This window comes from Perognathus longimembris, chromosome 28, assembly GCF_023159225.1.
Source record: "Perognathus longimembris pacificus isolate PPM17 chromosome 28, ASM2315922v1, whole genome shotgun sequence".
In the NCBI taxonomy this organism is placed as follows: Eukaryota; Metazoa; Chordata; class Mammalia; order Rodentia; family Heteromyidae; genus Perognathus; species Perognathus longimembris.
Genome location: NC_063188.1, coordinates 71,776,393 through 71,803,020, shown reverse-complemented (window position 1 = coordinate 71,803,020; position 26,628 = coordinate 71,776,393). Strand labels below are relative to the sequence as shown.

Genomic DNA, 26,628 nt, shown 5'->3' with positions numbered 1-26,628 from the left:
ATTACTGGCATGAATATATTGGCTTATTTGAAATACAAACTACTATATCCAAAATAAAGATGATATTGGCCGTTCCAATAGGAATGTAGTAATTTTTTTTTGATTTGTCATGGGATTTGAACTCGAGGCTTGGGTGCTTCCTGAAGTTTTGTGCTCAAGGCTAGTGCTCTACCATTTGAACCACAGCATTGCTTCTAGTTTTCTGTTAGTTAACTGGAGATGAGAGTCTCAGGGACTTTCCTGCCCAGGTTGGCTTCGAGCCTCAATCAGGAGTAAGCTACTGGTGCCTAGCTAATTTTTATTGTTATCATTAAATTGATATACAGAGGGGTACAGAAGTCAGGTAATGAGTACATTTCTTTTTGGGAATGTCACCCCTTTTTCCTCTTCTCTCCAAGTGTCCCCCTCCTGTTCCTGTCCACATATGTAGTTCATTTTCAGCATAGTGATGTTGAGTCCTTTTATATATAAATACCTGTTGGCATTTTTTCTCTTTCAAGAAATTTCTATTCACTTTCCTTTGCTCACTTTTAAATTGTACTACTTGGTGATTGGCTGTTTGAGTTGCAGAAGGTAATGCTACATTTTTAGAATTAATTCCCCGAGGACATGAAAAATGAAATAAGTTAATAAATGCCCCATTATTCTTCTTATGTAAGGCATGTAAAATAGTTGAAAATGTATAGAAGTAGACAACAAATAGTGGCAACCAGTGAGAGGAGAACAACAGGGCAGTGATGCAGTGGATATTAATTGGCAATGTTGATGAATAAGTTAAGGAAAATAGTACAAACAATTAACAATATGGTACTGCATACTTAAAATTTTGTTAAGAGGATAGATCTCATGTATTGTGTCCTTAAGACACATGAATGTGCTCACACACAGGTTTGTACATTTACAAGTAAACTTGGAGGTGATGATTTATTACATGCATTGTGGTGATGAACATATGTACCCTTCCAAGCTCGCTGAATGAATTGTATTTTTTCCTTATGTACTGTCCCTATGTACTACTTATACCTCAGTAAAGCTCAGTTGAATGTTGTGTGCATGTGGGGAAACATATTTGTAAACCTATGTAGTTAATATCTATATGTAGCTAAATCAGTAAGAAAAATGAATTTCCCAGTTACAATAAGCATATAGAACATTTGAGAAGGAACAAAGTCAGTAGCCTTCTAAAAAGAGTTAAACTTGTAGATATTAATAGGAACCCAAACTTTGTCAACCTAGTGGATTTATTTATTCTTATTTATTGTCAAAGTGATGTACACAGAGGTTACAGTTTCATACATTAGGCATTGGATACATTTCTTGTACTGTTTGTTACCTCTTCCCTCATTCCCCTTTCCCCCCTCCCCCTTTCTCTCTTCCCCCATGAGCTGTTCAGTTGGTTTACACCAAACAGTTTAACCTAGTGGATTTATAAGAGATTTGCTTTTGGAGACTCACATAAAAATTTCTTGCACATATTTTATACCTAGTAAAATTTTACTAGGATTAACCTCGTAGAAATGGAATTTTTGTCACTAATATTTTGCCTGTTTTCCTCCAGCAGCATTATATTGTGGTCAGTATTAGATATTATTTTTTTTTAATTTTTTTATTTGGCCGGTCCTGGAGCTTGGACTCAGGGCCTGAGCACTGTCCCTGACTTCTTTTTGCTGAAGGCTAGCACTCTACTACTTGAGCCCTAGCACCACTTCTGACTTTATCTGTTTACGTGGTGCTGAGGAATCAAACCCAAGGATTCATGCATGCTAGGCAAGCATTCTACCACTAAGCCACTAGATATTATTTTAAGAAATGCTTTCATTGTCAGTTTGTATTTTGGTAGCATTCCAAAGGATTTTCCACCTTAGATTTTGTATTTATTGGAATAAATTCACATAAAGCTTAATAGTTGATAGAAATGGGGAACTGTCAAATGCTTTGTTTTACACTATTATGAGGACAATAATACTCGATTTACATTTTGTAGAAGGGACCCAAAGCCCTAAAGGTGCTATTAGGGCAGTTGGCTCTTTTTATTTATTTTTTATCAGACCTGGGGCTTGAACTCTGGACATGGGCTCTGTCCCTGAGCTCCTTTTGCACTCTACCACTTGCGCCACACCACCACTTCTGGCTTTTTCTTTGGATAATTAGAGGTACAAATCTCATGGACTTTCCTGCCCAGACTGGACTGGCTTCAAACCGTGACTCTCAGATCTCAGCTTCCTTTTTTTTTTTTTTTGCCAGTCCTGGGCCTCAGACTCAGGGCCTGAACACTGTCCCTGGCTTCTTTTTACTCAAGACTAGTACTCTGCCACTTGAGCCACAGCGCCACTTCTGGCTGTTTTCTCTATATGTGGTACTGGGGAATCGAATCCAGGACTTCATGTATACAAGGCAAGCACTCACTCTTGCCACTAGGCCATATTCCCAGCCCCAGATCTCAGCTTCCTGAGTAGCTAGAATTACAGGAGGAAGCTGCCAGGTTCCAGTTCTTTTTCTTTTTTGTTAATGTTCCAATTTTAGGGCTTGAACTTTTGGCCTAGGTGCTGTCCTTTTCTCTTAAACTATTGCTCTACCCAGCCATAGCTCAGTTTTCATCTTTTTAATGATTAACTGGAGATGAATCTTCAGGACTGTCTTTCCCAGGCTGCCTTTGAACTGTGATCCTCAGATCTCAGCCTCCTGAGTAGTTAAGATTAAAGGCGTGAACCATCAGCGCCCAGGTGCTAACTGGATCTTATGAGCAGAAAACAGAAGCCCCTTAGATACCTCAGACATAAGTGCCAGTAAGTCAGAAGCAAACCCTGCCAAAATGTAAAGGTAAACATCAGGGAAGTTTCTCAGAGTCCCAAGATCTGAAGAATGTTAAAATAGGCTTCATGTATATGAGGCGAGCACTTTACCACTAGGCCATATTCCCAGCCCCATTTATCTTTTTTTAAACCATGAATTCATTATTTCTGTTCTGAATACATATTGTCAGGCATGGTCCAGATTACTTAATTTTCTTTAGACAGGTGTTCAGTTTTTTCTTTTCTATGTTTCTGTGATTTGGACCTTTCTATATAGTTTGTTTGTCCACATTTTCAGGCTTTCCCAATTTTTAAAAATAATGGTTGGGGAAATTTCTGCTTTAATCCTAAGTGACCGTGTGGTAGTTCTCTAGTTTTTTTTTTTTTGCCAGTCCGGGGCCTTGGACTCAGGGCCTGAGCACTGTCCCTGGCTTCTTCCCGCTCAAGGCTAGCACTCTGCCACTTGAGCCACAGCGCCGCTTCTGGCCGTTTTCTGTATATGTGGTGCTGGGGAATCGAACCTAGGGCCTCGTGTATCCGAGGCAGGCACTCTTGCCACTAGGCTATATCCCCAGCCCTAGTTCTCTAGTTTTATATAAGCAATGTTAAATTACCTTGAGCTTAAGGGTTACTTTTCATATTCTTCTTTGTCTCCTTCATTCCAAAACACTTTTTGTTGAATACTTACTTTTTCTTTTCAGCCTGCAGACTGCAGAGCCTTAATAGACAAGCTTAAAGTTTGTAATGATGAGCAACTCCTCTCGGAACTGCAGCAAATTAAGACATGGAATATTGGAAAGGTATGTGAATCTGTGCTTAGAAAATAAAACACCCATGTGTTCTCTCTACTATTAATTACAAGAGTAACCACAATGAAGAAGACCAATTCAGCAGTTTATTTAATAAGAAGCTTCTAATGTCTAACATAGTTCAAGTTTATTACCTTTTTTTATTTTTTTGGCTGGACCTGAGGCTTGAAGTCTGGACCTGGGTGCTGTCTCTGAGCTTCAGAGCTCCTTTTGCTCAAGGCTAACACTCTTACCACTTGAGCCACAGTGCCATTTCCAGCCTTTTCTGTGATTTAATTGAGATAAGAGTCTCACAGATTTTCTGGGCTGGCTTTGATCCATGATCATTAGATCATAGCCTCCTGAGTAGCTAGGATTAGAGGAGTGAGCTACCAGCACTTGGACACTACTGCTTTTTTTTTTTTTTTTTTGCCCGAGTGATTATCAAGAAAATTCTGTAGTTGAGTTTGAGGAATGTCTGCCCAAGTGACAGCAAAGTGTGAGAGTCTCTGACTTTAAAAAAAATACATTTTTCCCCCTTTTTGGTGGTTCCGTGGATTGACATCAGGACCCTTTGCTTGCTAGGTAGAAACTTAGCACAGAGTAACACCTCCAGTCTTCTTTGATGTGTAGTCTCTCTTTATGCCTATCACCCTGGATTGCAATCCTCCTTGTGCTTTTCTGTGTTGCTGGGTAGATAACACTACACCCGGCCATTGTTCTTTCTCTATACCTGGGATAGCTGACCATCTTACCCAGCCATTGAGTTTAATGGAGTCTCCTAAAGTTTTATACCACAAGGCTTTCTTCAAACCCCCCTTCCATCTCTGTCCCCACGAAGCTAGGATCACAGGCTTAAACCCCTACTCCTGGCAAAATAATTTTTTAAAGATGGCTCTAGAAATGAATTCCAGACAATACAGGTTTAGGTGAAGATGGTGACTGTCATTTTAGACATAGGCTTTAGCTAGAATCCTCCCTCTGAGGACTTTATGTATTTTGTGTTTTCTACTGTTGGAACATTAGAGACTCTGTTAGCTGACCTTTCTCATGGTGTATAGTTACCACCCTTACAAGTGTCTTATAACAAATTTTAACTAGAGATGGGCTTGGTAGTGCATGTCTATAATTATCACTTTTTTATCTTCTCTGTCCAGTGTGAGTTATATCACTGGGTGGACCTGTTGGACCGCTTCGATGGAATTCTGGCAGATGCTGGACAAACAGTGGAGAACATGTCATGGATGCTTGTATGTGATAGGCCAGAAAGAGAGCAGCTGAAAATGCTTCTCTTGGCTGTGTTGAACTTCACAGCCTTGCTTATTGAGTACAGCTTTTCCCGGCACCTCTACAGTTCCATAGAGGTAGGGGCAATTCAAGCCTCTTTCATGTTTTGTGTATAATATCCATAGCAAGGGAATTGCGATTTCTTTCTGCTTATTTCTTTCCTTTTATTATGGAGATCTGGGCTTCTCAGCATCAAAAATAGTTGAGCAGCTGAGGATTCACCTACTGGTAGAATAGCCTAGCAAGTTCCAGTGATAAATTTCCACCACCACAAGGAAATAAAAGACAATGTTAATATGTTTCTTAGGCATAGACACTACTCTTCTTTGGGTAGTCAGAATAGTTCTTTGCTAATTATCCCCTTTGCTCTGCCTTTTCAAGATTCAAGAAATGAATGAGAAATATAATACACACATATTGGAATGTTCTAAGGACATTATAGTAGTTGGTCTTTGTCTCAGTCCCAAATTATTCTTTTACTATTAGAAATGGTTTGATTTCTTTAACATATTAATGTACTTAAGACTATTTTTCAATCTTTTCTATTCTTCCATTTTTACCAAAATATAGACAGCCCATCCTCATTACTTGGGGAGAGATTAGTTCCAACACTCTCTGCCTGTACAGTAATCCTACCGTATTTCTGGATTAATTGCACACGTTTTGTTCAAGCACACAGAGAAAAATTTTAAATAAAGTAAAAATTTCTTCCATGAATTATATGAGCATCTTACTTAATATGAAGAAGCTCTGGTCAGTCCCTTGATATGTGAGTTGGATTTAACTTTGTGCAGTCTGTGGGTTTTCCTTCTCATAGTTTTATTAAAAGTAAGTGGTAGGGGCTGTGGATATGGCCTGGTGGCAAGAGTGCTTGCCTTGTATACATGAAGACCTGGGTTCAATTCCCCAGCACCATGTATACAGAAAACTGCCAGAAGTGGCGCTGTGGCTCAAGTGGCAGAGTGCTAGCCTTGAGCTAAAAGAAGCCAGGGACAGTGCTCAGGCCGAGTCCAAGGCCCAGGACTGGCAAAAAAAAAAAAAGTAAGTGGTTCCTCATAAGGAAGGTAGAAGTTAATTGTAATTGATTATTTGAGGCAATGAATGAAGTTTTTACATGATAAGATGGCAGCTAGTCTTTAGTGGAAATTTAGTGGCATTGTGGGAAGTATGAATCAAAGCATTCACAATTATCCTTCTTGCTATCTTCATGGAATCATAACCACAGACACGACACTTCTACTATACCAATATCTAGACAGCCATATTATATTCCTTATATAAAATGGTGTGATGGTTTGCATACAAACTACACATACTTTTCCATGTACTTAAACTCTTCTCCAGAATATACAGTGTATATGCAGTGTAAATAATTGTTACATTGTATTGTTTATTGAATATTTACAAGGAAAATGTATACACTTTAGAGTTATTTTTTTTCTCTCTTTTGTCATTTGTCAGGTTTGAACTCATGGCCTAGGTACTGTCTCTGAGCCTCTTTGTGCTCAAGGCTAGCACTCTACCACTTGAGCCACAGCACCACTTCTAGCCTTTTCTGTTTATGTGGTACTGAGGATCGAACCCAGGGCTTCATGCATGTTAGGCAAGCACTCTACCACTAGGCCACATTCCCAGCCCTGTTTCTTTTTTTGAGTTGGATCTTTCCACTTATGATTAATTGCATCAGTGGATGTGGGATCCAGAGCCATAAGGGCTGTGTCCATAGCTTCTTCTAGATGCATAAAAAGTAAATTGAAGCTGAAAGTAGTTGGCTTGGTGCAAATATGTTATACCAGCTACTCCAGTGATGGAGGAAAGACTTCAAGTTAAGGCTAGTGTAGTCAAAGTTCACATGTAGAGTAATGCCTTGTTCTGGGTTCCATTTTCCAGGACTGAAGGGACACAAACTGGACAAACAATAAATCGTGGTTTTTTTTCTTTGTGTGTCTATCAGTCATAGGGTTTGAACTCAGGGCCTATGTGCTGTCCCTGAGCTCTTCTGCTCAAGGCTAGTGCTGTACCAGTTTGATCCACAGTGCCACTTCTGGTTTTCTGGTGGTTAATTGAAGATGAGTCTCATGGGCTTTCCAGGTTGGCTTCGAACCATGATCCTTGGATCTCAGCCTCCTGAGTAGCTGAGATTATGAGCATGAGCCACCAGCACCTGACTCAATGAGGGTTATTCTTATTTTTTGGCCAATCCTGGGGCTTGAACTCAGGGCCTGGTTATTGTCCCTGACTTCTTTTTGCTCAAGGCTAGCACTCTACTACTTGAGCCACAGCACCACTTCCAGCCTTTTCTGTATATGTGGTGTTGAGAATCGAACCCAGGGCTTCATGCATGCTAGGCAAACACTCTTCCACTAGGCCACATTCCCAGCCCCTCATTGAGGTTTTTAACTTCTCAGGATTGACTGTAAGAGTCTAGTGCCAATAGGTCAGTATAATTGTAGCTATTTGGGAGTCTCTTATGGAGAGTTGTACTTCTAAGATAAACTGAATACTCTTGGAAGACTCCTCTTCAACCAATAGCTGGTTAGTTACAATGGCACAGACCTTACTAGCTACATAGGAGGCAGAGATTAGGTCTAAGCTAGCCCCAGAAGAAAATTTCCCTAGACTGTATCTCAGTGACGAAAGTAGGGCAAGATAGCATACTCCTGCAATCTCAGTTACAACAGGAAGTGAAATATCAGAGGATCACAGTCTAGGTATGGGCCCAAGTATTAAAAAATCATTTTCAAAAACAGTTGCTAGTGTGGCTCAGCAATAGAACACCAATTTAGCAAGCACAAGGTCTTGAGTACTCCTAAATAAAGCACTGTAAGAAAACAGTCTTCATGCTGACCGTGTGCTCCGATATATTAGTAAATATTAATTGTAGGTTACAAGTGAAAATGGTCACTCTGAGATTCATTATGAGCATAATTTTTCCTTGTCATAAATCATAATTTTTTACTTTAATTAATTGAATTCAATAAATTCAATCACCTTAGAAAAATGTTAACATTGCCTAAATTTACCTCACTAATTTTAGCATATGATATTTTATTACAGCTAAAATTTAAAAACTATCCTGTCAAAGCATGTGATCTGTTTTTCTGTCTCTTTTAAAAATTAAATTTTATCGACAAGGTGATGTACAGAGGGGGTACAGTTACATAATAAGGTGGTGGGATTCATTATGAACATAACAGCATAATTGCCTTAGCCTACATAATTGCTACCTTTTTTGTTTTGTTTGTTTTGTGCTCGTCTTGGGGCGGGGTGTGTCTCTGAGCTTTTTTGCTCAAGTCAAACACTCTACCACTTGAGCGGCAGTTCCACTTTTGGCCTCTTAAGTAGTTTATTGGAGATAGTTGTCTCAAAGACTTTTCTGGCCTGGGCTGGCTTTGAACCCTGATCATCAGATCTCAGCCTCCTGAGTTTCTAGGAATACATGCATGAGCCACTAGCTTCACTTCTACCTTTTTGATAGTTATTTGAGGTAAGAGTCTCACAGACTTTCCTGGTCAGGCTAGCTTAGAACCTTGGTACTCAGATCTCAGCCTCCTTTTTGTTCTTTTCATTTCTTTATTGTTGAAGTGATGTGCAGAGTGGTTACAGTTTCATAGGTAAGGTAGTGAGTACATTTCTTACCAGATGTCAGCCTTCTGAGTAACTGCAATTACTGGCACTCAGCTGTTATTTTCTAAATGAAGAATGTTGTATATTAACAATTGATGTAAAGGATGTAGACCAAAGATAACTATCTTTGTCTTACAGTGCTTTTTTTTTTTTTTGCCAGTCCTGTGGCTTGGACTCAGGGCTTCAGCACTGTCCCTGGCTTCTTTTTGCTCAAGGCTAACACTCTGCCACTTGAGCCACAGCGCCACTTCTGGCAATTTTTTATATATATGGTGCTGGGGAATCGAACCCAGGGCTTTCATGTATGCGAGGCAAGCACTTTTGCCACTAGGCCATATTCCCAGCCCTTACAATGCCTTTAATTCAGTTGGAGACTTAATGTTCTTGAGTTCCACATGGATATGTCATATTTATCTCTTGTAAACTCTCCCTGTGGTCTAGTCTGTGGGATTTTGAACTCTTAAATTTTTACTTCTATTGCACTTTCCTCTAGATTATACACGACTTGGGGACAAGGTTATATATTGTAAATTCTCAAATATGTATAAATATTTTGTATTAAATACACTATTATATTGGCATTTTAAATTTTCAGGGCCCAGTGTCTGATAACCTGATCTTTGCCCTTTTGTCCTTATAGCATTTGACGACTTTATTGGCTTCTTCTGATATGCAAGTGGTGCTGGCAGTCCTTAACCTTCTATATGTATTTAGCAAAAGATCCAACTATATCACACGTCTTGGATCTGACAAGAGAACCCCACTGCTAACACGGCTACAACATTTGGCAGAGGTAAGTCTTAAGTAAGGGCTCTTCTAGTCTTCTGTGTTGTTCTTGCACAGAAGAACATATGAGTGGAGGATATGAGTCCTTTAACATATGTTCTTGGATGCCAAAGTGAATTAGAATCCTTCAGGTGAACTTTATTATCATCACATAACTTAAGCTAAATTCACCAAGCCCTACTTTTTGTTTTGTTTCTTTTTTTTTGCCATTCCTGGGGCTTGAACTCAGGGCCTGAACACTGTCCTTGGCTTCTTTTTGCTCAAGGCTAGCACTCTACCACTTGAGCCACAGTGCCACTTCCAGTGGTGCTGAGGGATGGAACCCAGGGCTTCATGTATACGAGGCGAGCACTTTACCACTAGGCCATATTCCTAGCCCCCAAACTCTACTTTATTCTCAAGAATTTTGTGGATATCTACTCACAAAAACTCTTGTCTTTAATTATAAATAAAAAACCTAGCAACTCTACTAATTTATAAATCATAAAATGTTCAAAATCATGAATTTTGTGGTAGATGAAAACAGTGGGACAAAAGATCTTGATTAGAGTCTTAGCCTTACTTACAAGCTATGAAGCTAGTTTTTTCATTTGGGTATTCAATATATCTGACCTCAAATGTTTTAGAATACATGTAGACTACTTAGTGTTGTAAACATTACTTTGATTGTAGTTGAAGTCAAAAGTTCCGCATAGGCAGAAAAGTATGAAACTCCTAACAGTAGTTATGACAAGCAAAAGGCTGGGCTGCAGGCATTCCTCAAATGGTAGAAAGAAGCAAGTAGGCTGAGCCACCTGAAGGCCTTGAGTCAAGCCTGATTGGCAAAAAAAAAAAAAAACCCCAGACAAACAAAAAACTAAAGTGCTTATCGAGGAAAATTAATCTGTACTAAGCTGTGTAGTAGTCCTAGAGATTATTTATTGATAGAACATACTTTTGTTTAAGACATACAAGGGTTTAGGGGGCTAGGACATAGTGGTACTAAGGGGTGGTATTAAGGTTTGGATTTAGGGCTTTCTTTACACTTGCTAGGCAGGCACTCTACCACTTGAGGCATGTTCCCATTTGTTTTTGCTAAGATTTTGTGTTTTTCCTGGGCTGGCCTCAAAAACCATGATCCTTTTGGTCTCCACCTGTTGATTAGCTGAGATTATAGGTAGGTAGTATCATGTTCATATAGAAGTCTGAGTTTTTGGTTTTTTTGGAACTAAATGAATTTATTCACATCCTTGAGTTTGTCACAGGTGGTCTGCCACTTGAGCCTTACCCCCAGTCTCCCATTGCTTTCATTAGTTTTCAAATAGTGTCTCATGTTTATGCTTGAGCTGGCTAGACTTTGGTCCATTTATCTATATTTCTATGTAACTGGAATAACAGCTGTGAAGCGCTTTACTTAGCATTTTATTGATTGAGAAGTGATGTCCTAAAATTTTTTTTCCTACCAAAGTTGGCCTGGAACCATGGTGGTCCAGATCTCATCTGCATAGTGGGGTTCACAGGCCTGAGGAACCGAACCAAGAGCTACAGATTGATTTCTTTATTATTTTTTCCCTTTTTGAAAATATAGCCTGGCTGCTAGAGAAATTTTAAATCAGAACTGACCAAGACAAAAACTAACATCTGAAATCTATGCTTGTTTGTTCATGCCTAATATCTGCTCATAGCTCATAGGAGACAGAAGAGAGATAATAGTCAATTTGTTTTAAATGATACTAGACCTTGTATTTTAAAATGGACTGATTAGAGGCAGGTATTAATTTTTTGCTTAGGTAAACTTCTTTAATGAAATTGGAGCCATTGGAGGTGGTAGGTCATTTATTTTAGGATCTTGAAGACAGGAAATGATTTAAATGTGATTGTTAATGTATTGCTCTTGAAAACCTAAAAGACAAATCTCAGTTCCCTGTCTCATCTCTTTTGTAGAACCAATGACTTTATAAAATATGATGCTTGGGCAAAGCCTATGGGCTGTTATCAGTAATAGGAGTGAAATATAATATTTTTTCCTGAGGATTTGGAGTTGAGTATTGTTTTCTCATACTTGTGGGTTGTTTTTTTGTTGTTGTTGTTTTTGCCAGTTCTGGGGCTTGAACTCTGCCTCAGCACTGTCTCTGAGCTTCTTTTGCTTAAGATTAGCACTATACAACTTGATCCACAGCAACACTTCAGGCCTTTTCTGTTTATGTGGTACTGAGGAATCAAACCCAGGCCTTCATGCATGCTAGGCAACCACTCTACCACTAAGCCTCATTTCCAGCCCAGCATTGGCTATTTGTAAGGTAGGGCTTTTGCTTAAGTCCAAGCTGACCTTGATCTTCCTATTTGTATGTATGGCAGCACAATGGGCACATACCATTGTATTGCATACAACTATCAGTAGAGTTGTTGTCTTAACAATTTTTTTTCACAGGTTGGCCTCCAAACTTTATTTTCCATATTTCTACCTCCTTAGTAGTCACTAAGATCACAGACCTTTACCACTATCCTTGGCTCATCCCAAGGTTTTGAGTTTATCTGTTTCTTGCTGAAACCCAGTACCTTACTCCATGAGTTAGGAACTGATGTAGTTACCATTGTGTTTTCAGCAGTTTCTTTCATCTGCCCATTCCTAAGAGTGCTCTAAATTTGGTAAAAAAAAAATAGTTGCCAGCCCTTTGAGCTGGTCCTTTACAAATAAAAACAACTAATCATAATTATTTAAGAGTAAGGTTCAGCTGCTTACTTCAGGACTGACTGTACTGTTGCCTTTCTCTACTGATAAGGTGAGGATTTGGGAGTAGGGTGAGGTAAGTTAACTTCACAAAGCTGTCCTTTTAGAGATGAGCTGTTTCATTTTCTCAATTTAGCATTTTCTGGTTACTTTATCCTTTTGATGAGTTTTCAGCATTCTGCTAAAGTTGATTCTGATTTTTTTCTTTTCTGTGTGTGTGTGTCCGCGTGTGTCCGTGTGTGTCGCACACACAGCTTGAGTATGGTTCCTGAGGTTCTTTTGCTCAAGGCTAGAAACTATACCACTTGAACCACAGCCACTTTCAGTTTTTTCTGAGTAAGTTATTGGAGATAATAGTCTCATGGGCTTTTCTGCCCATGCTGGCTTTGAAACTTGATCCTTAGATCTCAGGCTCCTGAATAGCTTGGATTAAAGGTGTGAACCATCAGAACCAGGCTGGTTTTTTTTGTTGTTCATTTTTTTTGCCAGTGTTTACTACTTTTTTAGAACAGGATAAGTTTTTTTTTTCAGTATTCTAATAGACTTTATTTTTTTTTTGTCCCTCATTCCCCCCAGGATAAGTTTTTTTTTTTTTTAATAAATTTTACTAAGTTGTACAGAGGTTACATTTCCTAAGTCAGGTTATGAATACAATGCTTCTTGATCAGTGTCTCCCTTTCCATGGTTCTCCCCCATTTCCTCCCCTCACATTAATATCCTCAAGTTACGTAGTTCATTTTGTTTTTGCCAGTCCTAGCTTTTGAACATGGGGCCAAGTATGCTGTCCCTGAGCTTTTATGCTCAAGGCTAGCACTCTACCATAGCCCCACTTCTAGTTTTTTTTGTGATTAATTGGAGATAAGCCATCCGGAGCTGTCTTCAAACTATGATCCTCAGATCTCAGTCTCTTGAGTTGCAAGGATTACCAGGGTGAACTACTGGTTCCTGTCTGGAGTTCAGTGTTTACATAGTGTACGTTAAATATAATAACTGCATTTCTCCCTCTATTCATATACCCTTTATTTCCTCACCCGGCTAAACATGTTTCAACTTCTTGCTATTCATTTTGATAAACAGTTCATTAGTAGTTCAGCAGAGTTAAACCTTTGAACTCCTCCCCTTAGTATAAGGGGTGGGTTTATTTTTTACACTTTCCTACTCTTGCTATTTTTGTGACGTTACTCCTGGTAATCTATTGATAACCAGATGGGAGTAGGAGGACATCTGTTTCTAGGCAGCCTCATGAGGATTTCTCCTGTGAAAGTGAGCCCTAGTTCCACACCACAAATGTTTGTTATGTGTAACAAAATGAATTCTATTTCAATAATGGTAATAGTTTTGTACCATTCTTGGAAGAATTTTTGAAATGCTCCTAGTTTTCTTTCCTTTGTGCTTTATATGTGATACATGGTAATGGCTGCCAGTAGTTTGAGAAAGCTTCTTTCTTTCCTTCTTTCTTTTTTTTAGTGCCAGTCTTGTGGCTTAAACTCAGGGTGTGGGCACTGTCTCTAAGCGTTTTTGCTCAAAGCTAGCACTTTACCACTTGAGCTACAGATCCACCTCTGACTTCTTTAGTTTATTGGAGATGAGCATCTTATGGGCTTGGTTGCCTGGACTGGCTTGGAACCATTATCCTTAGCTCTTGGCCTCCTGAGTACTTAGGATTACAGGCATGAGCCACTGGTACCTGATTTCCCACTTTTTTTCCTCAGAAACTGGGACTTGAACTCCATGCCTGACACTTTCATTCTTGGCCTAGTGCTATACCAACCGAACCTTGCCTCCAACCCACTACTGTTATTTTTATTGAAGTATAATTCTCATATGTGCTTATTTATGTTTTGGTACTGCAGCTTGTTTGTGTGTGAGTGTGTTTGTGTGTGTGTGTGTGTGAGCCATATGTTCCCCACCCCTCTCTCTCTTTTTTTTGTCAGTCCTGGGTCTTGAACTCAGAGCCTGAGCACGGCACGGTCCTGGGCTTCTTTTTGCAAAAGGCTAGCACTCTATCACTTGAGTGCTACTACTTATTTCTTAAAGGAATATTTTGTTGGATCTTCTTTCCAGTTTTTCAGTAGCATTCTATAATGCACCAGAAAGACAAATTTAATGATTTACAGTTTGTTTTAAAGACCTTACAGGGAGGTATGACACAATAACAGTTTTTGGGTTTTTTTTGTGGATGACAATTTACATGAAGATAGTGATTCACTCTAGGTCCTGCTTGCTGATAATGCATATTCAAAGTGATTGGTATCTACACTGGGTCTATGAGAATAGAATGGAGCATGGATTTAAGTGGCTTTTGGGGGGGGCTTGAATTATACTAGACATGAGTTACCTATAGTATAATATAAAGACTGAAATAGTATTATGATACACATAGTTGTAGCTATGATGACTAGCATATATTCAAAATTAAAAGTATAATGACCCTATTAATACTAACCTAATTAATATTTCAAATGCTATTAAAGATGAATGTGGTAAACAAAATAATATGAGCATTGCATATATATACATACACACACGTATATATACATATATATATGTATATATATATATATATGCATGCTAGTTTTGGGGCTTGGACTCAGAGCCTGAGCACTGTGCTCGGCTTCTTTTTGCTCAAGGCTAACACTACCACTTGAGCCACAGCACCACTTCCAGCCTTTTTTGTTTATGTGGTGCTGAGGAATTAAGCCCAGGGCTTCATGCATGCAAAGCAAGTACTCTACTGCTAAGCCATATTCCCAGCCCTGTCTTTATGTTTTTATTATTTTATATTTTCTCCCCATTACCTCAGGAACTTGCTAAGCCTGTTGACTTCAAATGAAAATAATGTTGAGTTTAAACCCCTTTGTACAACTAAACATATTTTTTAAAATAAAATGATGAGAAAAACAAGCAATTACCAAAGTACTAAATAATGCAGAATCTTATGCTCTCTAAGTTGGTATATGTAAAAAAAAACCTACCATTATGCCTTGATGACAAGGTGTAACATTAGGCAAGACATGATTGTTAGTTTTTTTAAAGTAGGTAGTCGATAAAGGAGAACGCCATGCGGTATTCAGGCAGGCAGGAGAGAAAGGTTTATTCTGCTTACCTGCTCCCAAGTTCAAGGTGCATGAGACAGGCAAGAGAGCAAATCACCCCCAGGGGATGCCTTATGTAGGGCAGGGATGAGGCCTTGTGGCCAGGATGTGACCTCCGGAAAGGGGGGGGGGGGCGGTAACTGCCTCCAGGCATGCAGGATACCTAGGTAACTGGGTAGAGACTTATCCAGGTGGGGGCATCTGAATTTAGCCCTACAGGAGAGGACCTTACAGTAAGTCATAACTGCCCTGCTAGCAAATGTAAACATAGTTCTTACAGTGCAATGACTGGCCATTTCTTATGTTCTTTTGAGCATCATTCCAGAACTACAAAATTGACCTAATGAATACTTTGAACCTTTAGACATGTCATCTTGGTTTGTATCTTAAGTTCTTGCTTTTTGTTTGCTCCTTCTTGTTTGATGTTTACAATTGTCTTCTCAGTGGTATGTTTCAAGCCATGCCACATACTCATATTTTATATACATAAGGACATGATGACCATAAGAACTGTCTTAACAGATTGTTTTTTCCTTTTGCAAGAGCTGGGGTGGAAAAGAGAATGGCTTTGGACTTGCAGAATGTTGCAGAGACTTGCATATGCTGGTAAGTGACTCTTTGGAATGTATCTTTTTGGCAGAGCTTATTTTACACTGAATATTTGGTATAAAGTTGCCACTTGACAATAGGAATTTTTGAGAAACCTGAGATCAGTACGGACATAGCAGTCTTTAGGAAGAGACAATAACATGTTCATACCTCATCTTTCAGTAGGGAGTTGAATTTTTTGAAGCAATTTGAAAGAACCCCAGAATCTTAATTTGTTTGCATTCTGAGCAGCATTTAGAGATAAGTGATTGCATTTAGAGATAAATGATTGCTTGGATTATGGAGAACTTAATCCTATGCTTTCCTACACCCTGAATGTCCATCTTTCACACATGCTCAGATTATCAGGCCCTTCTCTCCTCTGCTGTGTTGTTGTACATCCAGATGGTCGTTTGGTCTTTGATAATGTTTTGTAAATGGATGTTGGTAATTAGAAGAACATTCTTAGAATATTCAGTTTGGAATTCTAATTATAAATTCATTTTTTTCATCTTAAATTTGAGTGGTTTAATTCTGAACCTCCTTATTGGTTGATGTTAGGATTATTCTGTGCTCTGTGAGCAAAACACTGAAATACTGAACAAGGCTTGCTTGATGTTTCTCTGTTCTTAGTTCTAGTCCTCTCAATTTATTGCAATTTGGCAGTCATGGAATTTTGGAAAACATCTACTTTAAATGAAAGTAATGTGTATGTGTGTTTTCAACTAATAAAGTGGTTTCATTCAGAAACATTTTAATTGACATGTTCCTAATATTATTTTTCATGTTGCTTTTCTAGAGAGGATGTACTGAATAGAAGTATATAACTCAAGTGATAGAGTCCTTGCTTAGCAAGTGTGAGTCCTTGAGTTCTCTCCTCAGTACTGTCTTTACCTACCCCTAAAATATAAGATTCTGTGAGCATCCCATTTATTTAGCTTGATGAATGTGTTAAAAAAATTCATGAGATGTGTGTTATAACATCATGTAGAAGAGCATATTTGAAGTATTATTAGGATTTGCCACTGAAGCATCCTTTCAATAATGTATATCAGAGTTAGTAAGGCTTCCACAAGAACATGTCTTTCCATTCTTTAGCTTATATGTAGAGGCTAGTATTTGTTCTGCTAATACTACTTGGCAGTGTTGTCTCCCACCCTCATCCTACCCCTGAGTAGTTTTCAGTGAAAATTGATCTCTTGAAAGAAAGGGCAACTGGTAAGTTTCAAGTAAGAAATATGGAAGCATTTGGGACTCTAGTTCTTATTGATTCATTTAAAAATAAACCATACTTTTCTAAGAATACAGGTCATTCTTAGGAAAAACTCATTCATTTGCCACAGTGAATTGGGTAACTAGAATTTTGAGGACGAGATTGGAGATGTCTGCCTTACCAAAAAGCAGGTTTTTTTTAAAAGTTCACTGTCTGACTCTTTGATATAATTTATATACAGAAGTACCCACCCAGCGCAACTACACTACACTTTGAATTCTATGCAGACCCTGGGGCAGAGGTCAAAATTGAGAAAAGGGTGAGTTTCATTTAGACTTTTTCTGATAAAGAGTCTATAATCTATAATTGTGCTTATTTTCTGCTGATGTACCAAGCTTCTTGGGAATAAGTATTAATTACATGCCTAGCTCTGATGGAATTGAGTTTTATGTTGGGTCCTACCAAAAGGTTTAACTCCATGAGTCACTATTTTATGTGACTTGTATTTTTGTCACAGTTTTAGTTGAAAATTCCAACATATAGTATAATGGTCTGGGTACTGATAACTTAAGCCAACCTGTGTGTTGCATGAATAATCCTACTTAGTTTATCATCTAATATTCTTTGAAGAATCACTATTCAGTTTTAGAACTAGACTAGTGAATAAAAATGTTTCTTTTAATGGTGCCTTATAAACTACTATAGTTACTGTAATGCATATTCAAAGAAAACCTATTTCCATGGTTTCAGTCTTTGCGGTGAACACTGAAGTGAGGATTTAAAAGGAGAAAAAATCTGTAGTGCCAATCTGTAAAGCTATAGATTTTGAGGAGCCTCTGGGCACATCAATGTTGGAGGCCAGGCCCCGTCTTTTCAAATATACCAGATGTAGTGGTGGTATGTGGCTATAGTTACAGCAATTTTAGAGGCTGATATGTAAGAGGTTTGAGGTTTAGGACTGGCCCAGGCAAATAAAAACAAAACTAGACTAAAGCAAAAAGAAAATAGGTGGTGATATGGCTAAAATGGTATAATACTTGGTAGTGGCACAGAGTTTGAACCCTTGTATGTACCCTTCACCCAAAAAAGAATGAGGAAGAATATGAAATATGCTTGGATATTAGCATTGTAGTTTACCACTGATTTATTGTGAATATCAAATGTAAAATGTATACTTCATTCATTATTCATGTATGTATTGAGTGTGTATGTGACTGTGTGTGTGTTTGTCCATACTTGAACACATGTCCTCAGTGCTGTCCCCTAAGCTTTTTCTCTGAAGGCTAATGCTCTGCTACTTGAGCCACAGCACTACATCTGGTTTGTTGCTAGTTAATTGGTGATAAGAGTCTTTAAAATGTAATCTTCAGATCTCAGCCTCTTGAATAGTAAGGATTAAAGACATGAACCACAGGCACCCAGCTAAAATGGATATATTTTTTGTTTTGTTTTATTTTGTTTTGTTTGCCAGTCCTGGGGCTTGGACTCAGGGCCTGAGCACTGTCGCTGGCTTCTTTTTGCTCAAGGCTAGCACTCTGCCACTTGAGCCACAGCGCCACTTCTGGCCGTTTTCTGTATATGTGGTGCTGGGGAATTGAACCCAGGGCCTCATGTATAAGAGGCAAGTACTCTTGCCAATAGGCCATATCCTCAGCCCTAAAATGGATATTTTTTAAATGGATATTTTTAAAGACTCTAAAGTTACTTTGCTTTTATGGCCATTTGCTTGCTTACATCAGTCTGGGGTGGTAATCTTTTGTTTTTAGCTTGATCTTACAGTCTATGTTGGGAGAAATTAGGATCTTTATCGATTATTGACAGCTTTCTTAACTTTTTAAATTTCAGACGAGTAGTAACACACTACACTATATTCACATAGAGCAACTTGACAAGGTAAGAACAAAATTTGATACTTGGCTAATTTCTTAATGTTTGCTAGACTTTTGTTTACTAGCTGTACTTTTTTTCTAATATAGATTTCAGAAAGTCCTTCTGAAATCATGGAATCCCTTACCAAGATGTACAGCATTCCTAAGGACAAGCAAGTATGATATGTGAAAAATGTACAGTGGGTGTTGGTAGGGAAGGGGAGAATGCATAGCAGAAAGCATATTTTACCTTTGGAGTTAGCCTATGGGAACATTAGTCAACTTCTCTTAGTTACTTTTATAAAGTCAACAATAAATTCCTAGATCTATGGACAAGTTTGAGGAAAATTAGAAACAGCTGGAGTCATGAATATCAATATATATTGGCAGGTATCTCTACACTTTAGATATACTTAGGAGAAAGAAAAAAAAAACTAATTCCAATCTTTGGGCTTGAAATCAGGGCCTGGGTGCTTTCCCTGAGCTTTTTAATTTTTCTGTTATTTTTTTGTTGTTGATGTGGGGCCTGTACTTGGGGCCTGGGTGCCGTCCCTGAGCCTTTTTATGCTCAAGGATAGCACTATACCACTTGAGCTACAGTGCCACTACTGGTTTTTGAGTGGTTAATTGGAGATAAGAGTCTCATGGGGACTTTTCTGCCTAGTCTGGCTTTGAACCACGATCCTCAGATCTCAGCTTCCTGAGTAGCTAGGATTACAGGCGTGAGCCACCGTTGTTTTTTTCTTTCTTTCTTTTTCCTTTTTTTGGGGGGGGGGCACTAAAAGCTAGTGTTTCGACACTTGAGCCACAGCTCCACTAAAATTTTTAGTTTGTTAGATTTTCTAATCATTTTTATTCTGACAAGATACTAAATTTGATTTGAAATAATATGAACTCTTGCTAAATGTCCTCTGTTTATTGCCAGTCAATATAGTAACAGTGCTTAGTTTAGCATGGGATTTTAGGGTCCTATGAATCCCTGTTTCACTCTCATTTATAACCCTAGCTACTTGAGACTCTAAGATCTGAGGATGGTGGCTCAAACCATCCTGGGTAGGAAAGCACCTCAATCTCAGTGACCCTGTAATATTTCTACTAGCCAGCATCAGCCTTTTGGAATTTAGAAGCAGATATTGCCAGTCATCCTGCATAGGCCTATGGGGTAAAGAAACCTGAATCCTTGATCAGTTTGATCATCAAACAAATTGGTAAACTGTTTTACCAGGCAGCCCAATGGGTAAGAGCCCCAGAAAGAATACTCACCTTTTCTAATGATGTCCTAATACAGGTCTTATCTCTACAGATGCTGTTATTTACACACATACGGCTGGCCCATGGCTTTTCTAATCACAGGAAACGATTACAAGCTGTTCAGGCCAGATTACATGCAATATCTATATTAGGTAAGTGAAGACAAATCCTAATTAGACAATTTGATTTCATTTCTTGTGAATTTCATCCATCTTTGTTGCTATAATGCTTGTAGTTACCTAGGTGGCATGGTGAAATTTGAAATGCCAGCACTGCTAGTGTGTACTTTGCATTTTTCTCAGTTTTCTACTAGAATCTGGATATGATCCTTGTTGGTATGTTATATGTGTTTGGTCTCAGCTGTTTTCTTACTTTATTGTTTTTTTTGGATCTGGCGTCTGCTGCTGTAGCATTTTAGGATCCTTTTACCTCAACTTCTTGAGTGCTGGGCTTACAAGAGTGTACTACCACTCATTTGTTGCGTTATTTCCAAATGCATGTATACATGGACATCTCACACTGGACCCTATGCTTAGGCTTATTTCATCTTCCTCTTCAGTCTTCCTATGGGTGTTATTTTGAATTGCTGTGTAATTCACTTTTACTGTGACTTAGTAAAAGGGAAATCATAGAAGTTGGCCCTGTGCTCTCACTTTAGTTCCTTTCAGATGAGCCACATGTTTATCCTCTCACCCTTTGTTTCCTTATTTTATATTGCAGCAGTACTTAATATTCTAATAAAAGGATTGAATGAAAAGCTCAGGGAAAATCTAGGTGGACTCCAGCGTATATGTGTACCTCGGCAGGAAGTTGAGACCTTATTGTAAAAATTATCAATGAAAAACAATGCTAGAGGCATAGCTCAACAGTATTGTGCTAGCTCTGCCAGCTCAGAGGTCCCGGGGTTGGAAAAAAAAAAAAAAAGAAGAAAGCCTACTTGGAAAGGAACCTAGTATAGGTCTAAAGGTATAAAATGGTAATCACTTCTGTTATTATCTTACCTTTTGTGTGTGTGTGTGTGTGTGTGTGTGTGTGTGTGTGTGTGTGTGTGTGTGTGTACACACTGGCACATCTTGGGGCTTGGAACTGAGTTTTCTCATTCAGGATTAGTGCTCTACCACTTAAGCCAGAGTTCCACTTCTGACTTTTGGGTAATTTATTGGAGATAGTGTCTCACAGAGTTTCCTGCCCAGACTAGCTCTCAACCACAATCTTTAGTTAGATCTCAGCTTCCTGAGTAGTTAGGATTAGAGCATTGGCACCTAAATATGTTAGTATTATGTTAGAACTATGAATTCCTTGCTGTGAAATTACTCTTATGTTTTATACTCATTTAGCATAACTATTCAAGGGTTGGTGAAAACTAAACAATTGCTCTAATCACATCCATTTTTGCTTCAGGAGAAGCAAAAGTATTTCTAGTACTATCTCAGCTTGGATTTAATTGAAATTGGATTATATGCATTCTCATTTTAAGGGAGCATCACAAATTCCTGATTTAGCATGCAGTAGAACAAAAATTAAATGTTTTCTTTTTTGCTGGACCCCAGACTTCAACTCAGAGCCTGAATGCTGTCCTTGAGCTTCTTTTGCTACCATTTGAGCCACAGTTCCATTTCTGACTTTGGGATGGTTTATTGGAGACAGAATCTCACAGAGTTTCCTGTCGAGGCTGGCTCTGAATTGCGACCCTCAAATCTCAGCTTCTTGAATTGCTAGGATTCCAAGTGTGTGCCACTGGAACCCAGCCAAAAACTGTTTTTTTTCACAGCTTACTCTGAATGTGCTTTCAGTCAAAACAAATACGAAGAAGCTGAAATGAAAGTCTTATATCCAAGGCACAATGGTGTTTTATCAAGTAATGAATGATGTTATGAAAAATCAACCCAGCTTTATTTTCTGCTTCCATTCCCAAAAGTTCTTGGGGACTACTGATACTTTTCATAGGGTAATTTCTGTAATTGGGTATTAGTCATTAATGCTTATCACCATTTTATTATTCAGTTTTATAGAATTGGATGATTCTGCCCTCCAGTGCTGACTGGAGGCCACAACCTAGGAATGCCAACATTTATCATTGATAAATAGCTTCACCACTTGTTTTTCCTTTTGCAGTATATTCCAATGCCTTGCAGGAATCAGCAAACAGTATCTTGTATAATGGGTTGATAGAGGAGTTGGTAGATGTCCTTCAGATAACAGATAAGCAGCTTATGGTACGTATTTATAATGAATCTCTATATACTAAGGTCATAGCATTTTTTGCCTTTTTGTTTTTCCTTTGGAGTTAGAGCCCCATGAGGGAATCTTTCTGTTTTAATATTAAACTGAGACAACTGCCATATAGTTTTTGATGTATTACTCCCGACAGCCCTCCATTGCCCTCAAGAAATTACCAGTAAAATTACTTAAATTTTGTTTAAACAAATTAGCCCCTTGGTTGAATTATCTATGCATCTTATTTGACATATTCTGTGTTTGTTTTTATTTTCATAGGAGATTAAAGCTGCTTCTTTACGAACATTAACTTCAATTGTTCATTTGGAGAGAACTCCCAAACTCAGCAGTATTATTGACTGTACTGGAACTGCCTCTTACCATGGGTTTTTGCCTGTACTTGTACGGAACTGTATCCAGGCCATGATTGGTAGGTTTGATTGGTAGGCAAAAAGATGAGCATGCTCTTTGTTTAATATGATTTCGGCTCAACTATCTTTCTCCCAATGTCTCTTGTAGATCCTTCCATGGATCCATACCCACACCAGTTTGCCACTGCTCTCTTCTCTTTTTTATACCATTTGGCCAGCTACGATGCTGGTGGTGAAGCCTTGGTCTCCTGTGGAATGATGGAAGCCTTATTGAAGGTGCTCTATTTTCTTTTCATATACATTTCTGGGGAAGTCAACTGCGAAAATTTGTAATTTTGAAGTCTTAAACAGTGACAATAGAAAATGTAAATTTTACTTTATTTTCTAGTTGAGTTTTTTGTTATTTTATTAAGAAAATCACAGATACAGCTAATATTAAGAATTTGTTTTTTTAAAAAAAGAATTTGTTGTAGTCACACAATGTGTACTTAAAGGCCCTGAGTTTTAGTCAAAATATTGCCACATCTGGCATTGGGTAGAATCCTGAGGAAAATATATGTAAATAAATTGATGTATATATGGAAATGTTAAGGAGGTTGAGTTCTTAAATTAACAAAGCTATTTTTTTTTGCCAGTCTTGGGCCTTAGACTCATGGCCGGAGCACTGTTCTTGGCTTCTTTTTGCTCAAGGCTAGCACTCTACCACTTGAGCCACAGCACCAGTTCTGGCCATTTTCTATATATGTGGTGCTAGGGAATTGAACCCAGGGCCATATGTATACAAGTCAAGCACTCTTGCCACTAGGCCATATTCCCTCCCCAACAAAGCTATTTTCACTTAGTTTTCAAGCACAATAGAAAGCAAGGTCTTTCTTCTATAAGGTTCTGCTTTTTACCACCATTGCATGGTTATAAGAGAATACAATTTTTACAGATCTGTGTCTTTGCAGTTATTGTTTTTGCATTTCCCCACTAGGTCATAAAGTTTCTCGGTGATGAACAGGACCAAATAACATTTGTTACCAGGGCTGTTAGAGTGGTTGACCTCATCACCAACCTGGACATGGCCGCGTTCCAGTCCCATAGTGGACTTTCAATCTTTATCTATAGACTTGAGGTATGTATACTTTATATAAAAGAACAGTAATCTGAGTTGACGATCTGCAAATAACCCTAAAGAGTCATATTATCCCCTCTTATTATATGAATTCTTCTAGGAGAATTGCTTTTAAATTCTGAAAGTATTTACAGAATTTTCTCGTATCTTTTCCCTTGATTGTAGCACGAAGTAGATCTGTGCCGAAAAGAGTGTCCTTTTGTGATCAAGCCAAAGATCCAGAGGCCTAGTACCACTCAAGAAGGAGAAGAAATGGAAACTGATATGGATGGTATATAGCAAGTTGTTATGTTAGAGATTTTGTGCTTGAGATTTTCCTCTTATCCCATCCCATTCATCATAAATTATAAAGTACATAACTCAATTGAGTTTATTTTAGCACCTTTTTTGTGCACAAGTGATATTTGAGATCATTAGAATAATCAAACAGGTAAAGCAGATGGTAGAACTTTTGTAGATCCCTACGGTGACTCATTCTAATCTATTTTATTGAATAATTTATGTTTCTATATGTATTGACTTATGATCTTATTCTCACTAAGTACAAATACTGTGGGATCAGGATGTGTTCTTTTTGACTCCTGCAATGCTGGATATGTATGTGTTTGGTCAATATATGGAGAATATATCAAAATCCTAAAGTGGGCCCTATAAAAATTTATTTTTTTAAACTACAAAAGACTTGAAAAGGTTAATAATTTGGGATCAAGGAGTAGAAACTGTTATAAATTATAATAAAATCAGAAAATAGATGTTCAGAGAGAAAGACAGTCAGATGCTAAAGCACATTATACCTTTAAAAATGACACTCCCCACACTTTACCTTTTCTTTCTTTTTTGGGGGGTGGGGGGTGGTGGGAGGTCAGTCGTGGGGCTTGAATTCTGGGCCTGGATGCTCTCCCTGAGCTCTTCAGCTCAAGGCTAGCACTCTACCACTTGAGCTACAGCACCACTTCCGGTTTTCTGATAGTTCATTGGAGATGAGTCCCATAGACTTTTCTGCCCAAGCTGGCTTTGAACTGTGATCCTCAGATCTCATCCTTCTGAGTAGCTAGGATTACAGGCATGAGCCACTGGCACCCAGCTAACCCTACCCTTTCTTAATGCATACTTTGTAAGCAGAGTACAAAAAGCAAAATTATTCCCCCAAATCTCTTTCTTTGAATTAAATGAGTTTTGTTTTGATGACCAGTTTTGTCATTACACATGTCCATTATGCTTATGGTAATAACATTAGAATTTGTAGTTTTCATTATAATAACTAATTAAGTTGTATGTTCCTGACTTCTGTACACACAGTTATTTGTGTTTGTTGCTGTCCTTTTCTCATTTCTGTTTCTGTTGTAGGCAGTTGAGTTCACCAGTAATAAGATCCTAGGGTGTTGCACAAAATATGACATTTGCTAAATGTTTTGTTATGTTGTTGTTGTGTTTTGGTTTTTTTTGTAGATTACAATTTAAAACCTCACTTCTCCTTATAAGTCATTCGCTGTCAGAAATAGTGAGTGGAAGAATATAATGCTTGCTAAAAATTCAGACCCTGTCTAGAGCTTCATTCGTTTCCATACCAAATAACCAGTCTAGGGCTGGAAGTGGTGGTCATGTAATAGAGAGCTTGTCAATTACATGCCCTTGATTTCAAATCCAACTACCATTAAAAAACAACAACAACAAAAAGCCCTTCTATTGCAGTCTAGGTGATTCTGGTGTGCTTGTAGAGAAAAATATTTTCAGGAAACACGTTATAGAATGCTTTTATATGTAAATTGACACATACACTTCTATATCTGATTGGGGTGAGTATAATAAAATATACCTGTAATCCCAGAACTCTAGAGGCAAGCAGATACCAGCCAAAAGTACATATTGGAAATTTGTTAGGAAAAAAATAGCTACATGTGGTGTCTCACACCTATACTCACTCCTAGACTGAGATTGGAAAGATGACAATTAGGCCTTGGTAAACATTTTAAGCTGCCCAAACTCAACCAACAGAGAAAGTTGGCCCAGTACTAGTAAAAAAGGAAGACCCTAATTCGAAAAGCAAGGAAAGCAAGTAGATGCCTGTGGATTCTAGCTTCTCAGAAGGCTGCGATATGAGAATTGTGGTTCAAAGTCAGCCCAGGCAGGGAAATCAGTGAGAATCTTACCTCCAGTTAGTTACCAAAAAAGCCAGAAGCGGAGCTGTGGCTCAAGTGTTAGAACACTAACCTTGAACTAAGCCCAAGGACATTGCCTCGGTTCTGGGTTCAAGCTCTAGGACTGGCAGAGACGCAAAAATGACTGAAGGAATTTGCCTGCCTAGAAAACAAGCCTGGAGTTCAAACCCCCGTCTCTCCCCTAACTAATTAGTTAATATTTAACTTTGAAAGAACTCAGAGGAGGAAAGAAAAGGTTAATTATATTTTTTTTAAAAAGCAATAACCACTATTTATTTACCTTTTTGGTAAGATTAAAAATTATTTAAAAAAGTAAAATTAAATGAATTTGCTTTTTTTTTTTTTTTTTTTTTTTTTTTTGCCAGAGGTGGGGTTTGAATTCTCAAGGCCTGGGAACTGTCCTGAGCTTCTTTACTCAAGGCTGGCACTCTAATCACTTGAGCCACAGTGACACATCTGGCCTTTTCTGAGTAGTTTATTAGAGATAAGAGTCTCATGTACTTTTCTGCATGAGCTGACTTCAAACCACAAACTGTGATCCTCCGATCTCAGCCTCCTGAGTAGCTAGGAATACAGGCATGAGCCACCTGCACCCAGCTAATTGTGCATTTTTTACTCAACAAATTACAATTATTTTGTTCACATGTATACTACAAATGTTCCTATCTATGTAGCTAATAGTTGATATGGCTCTTTCTAGCCATTCTTATTTTCTTCCATATTCATGTGAATATGTAGTGCCTTTTTAAGAAAAGGAAT

The 26,628-nt window shown here is 38.3% G+C and overlaps 1 protein-coding gene across 12 annotated transcripts in view; it reads left to right on the top strand.

Moving 5' to 3' along the window:
- The window catches only part of Huwe1 (HECT, UBA and WWE domain containing E3 ubiquitin protein ligase 1), a 158,470-nt gene that overhangs the window by 30,879 nt on the left and 100,963 nt on the right, over positions 1-26,628 (top strand). For all 12 annotated transcript variants that reach the window (XM_048336497.1, XM_048336507.1, XM_048336504.1 and 9 more), the window contains 13 exons: positions 3,494-3,592; positions 4,738-4,944; positions 9,135-9,287; positions 15,629-15,691; positions 17,128-17,205; positions 18,732-18,779; positions 18,863-18,931; positions 20,058-20,157; positions 22,121-22,221; positions 22,502-22,652; positions 22,742-22,869; positions 23,570-23,710; positions 23,876-23,981. In XM_048336497.1, the coding sequence (XP_048192454.1) occupies positions 3,494-3,592; positions 4,738-4,944; positions 9,135-9,287; positions 15,629-15,691; positions 17,128-17,205; positions 18,732-18,779; positions 18,863-18,931; positions 20,058-20,157; positions 22,121-22,221; positions 22,502-22,652; positions 22,742-22,869; positions 23,570-23,710; positions 23,876-23,981 (1,444 nt within the window). The remainder of the gene's footprint in view (positions 1-3,493; positions 3,593-4,737; positions 4,945-9,134; positions 9,288-15,628; positions 15,692-17,127; positions 17,206-18,731; positions 18,780-18,862; positions 18,932-20,057; positions 20,158-22,120; positions 22,222-22,501; positions 22,653-22,741; positions 22,870-23,569; positions 23,711-23,875; positions 23,982-26,628) is intronic.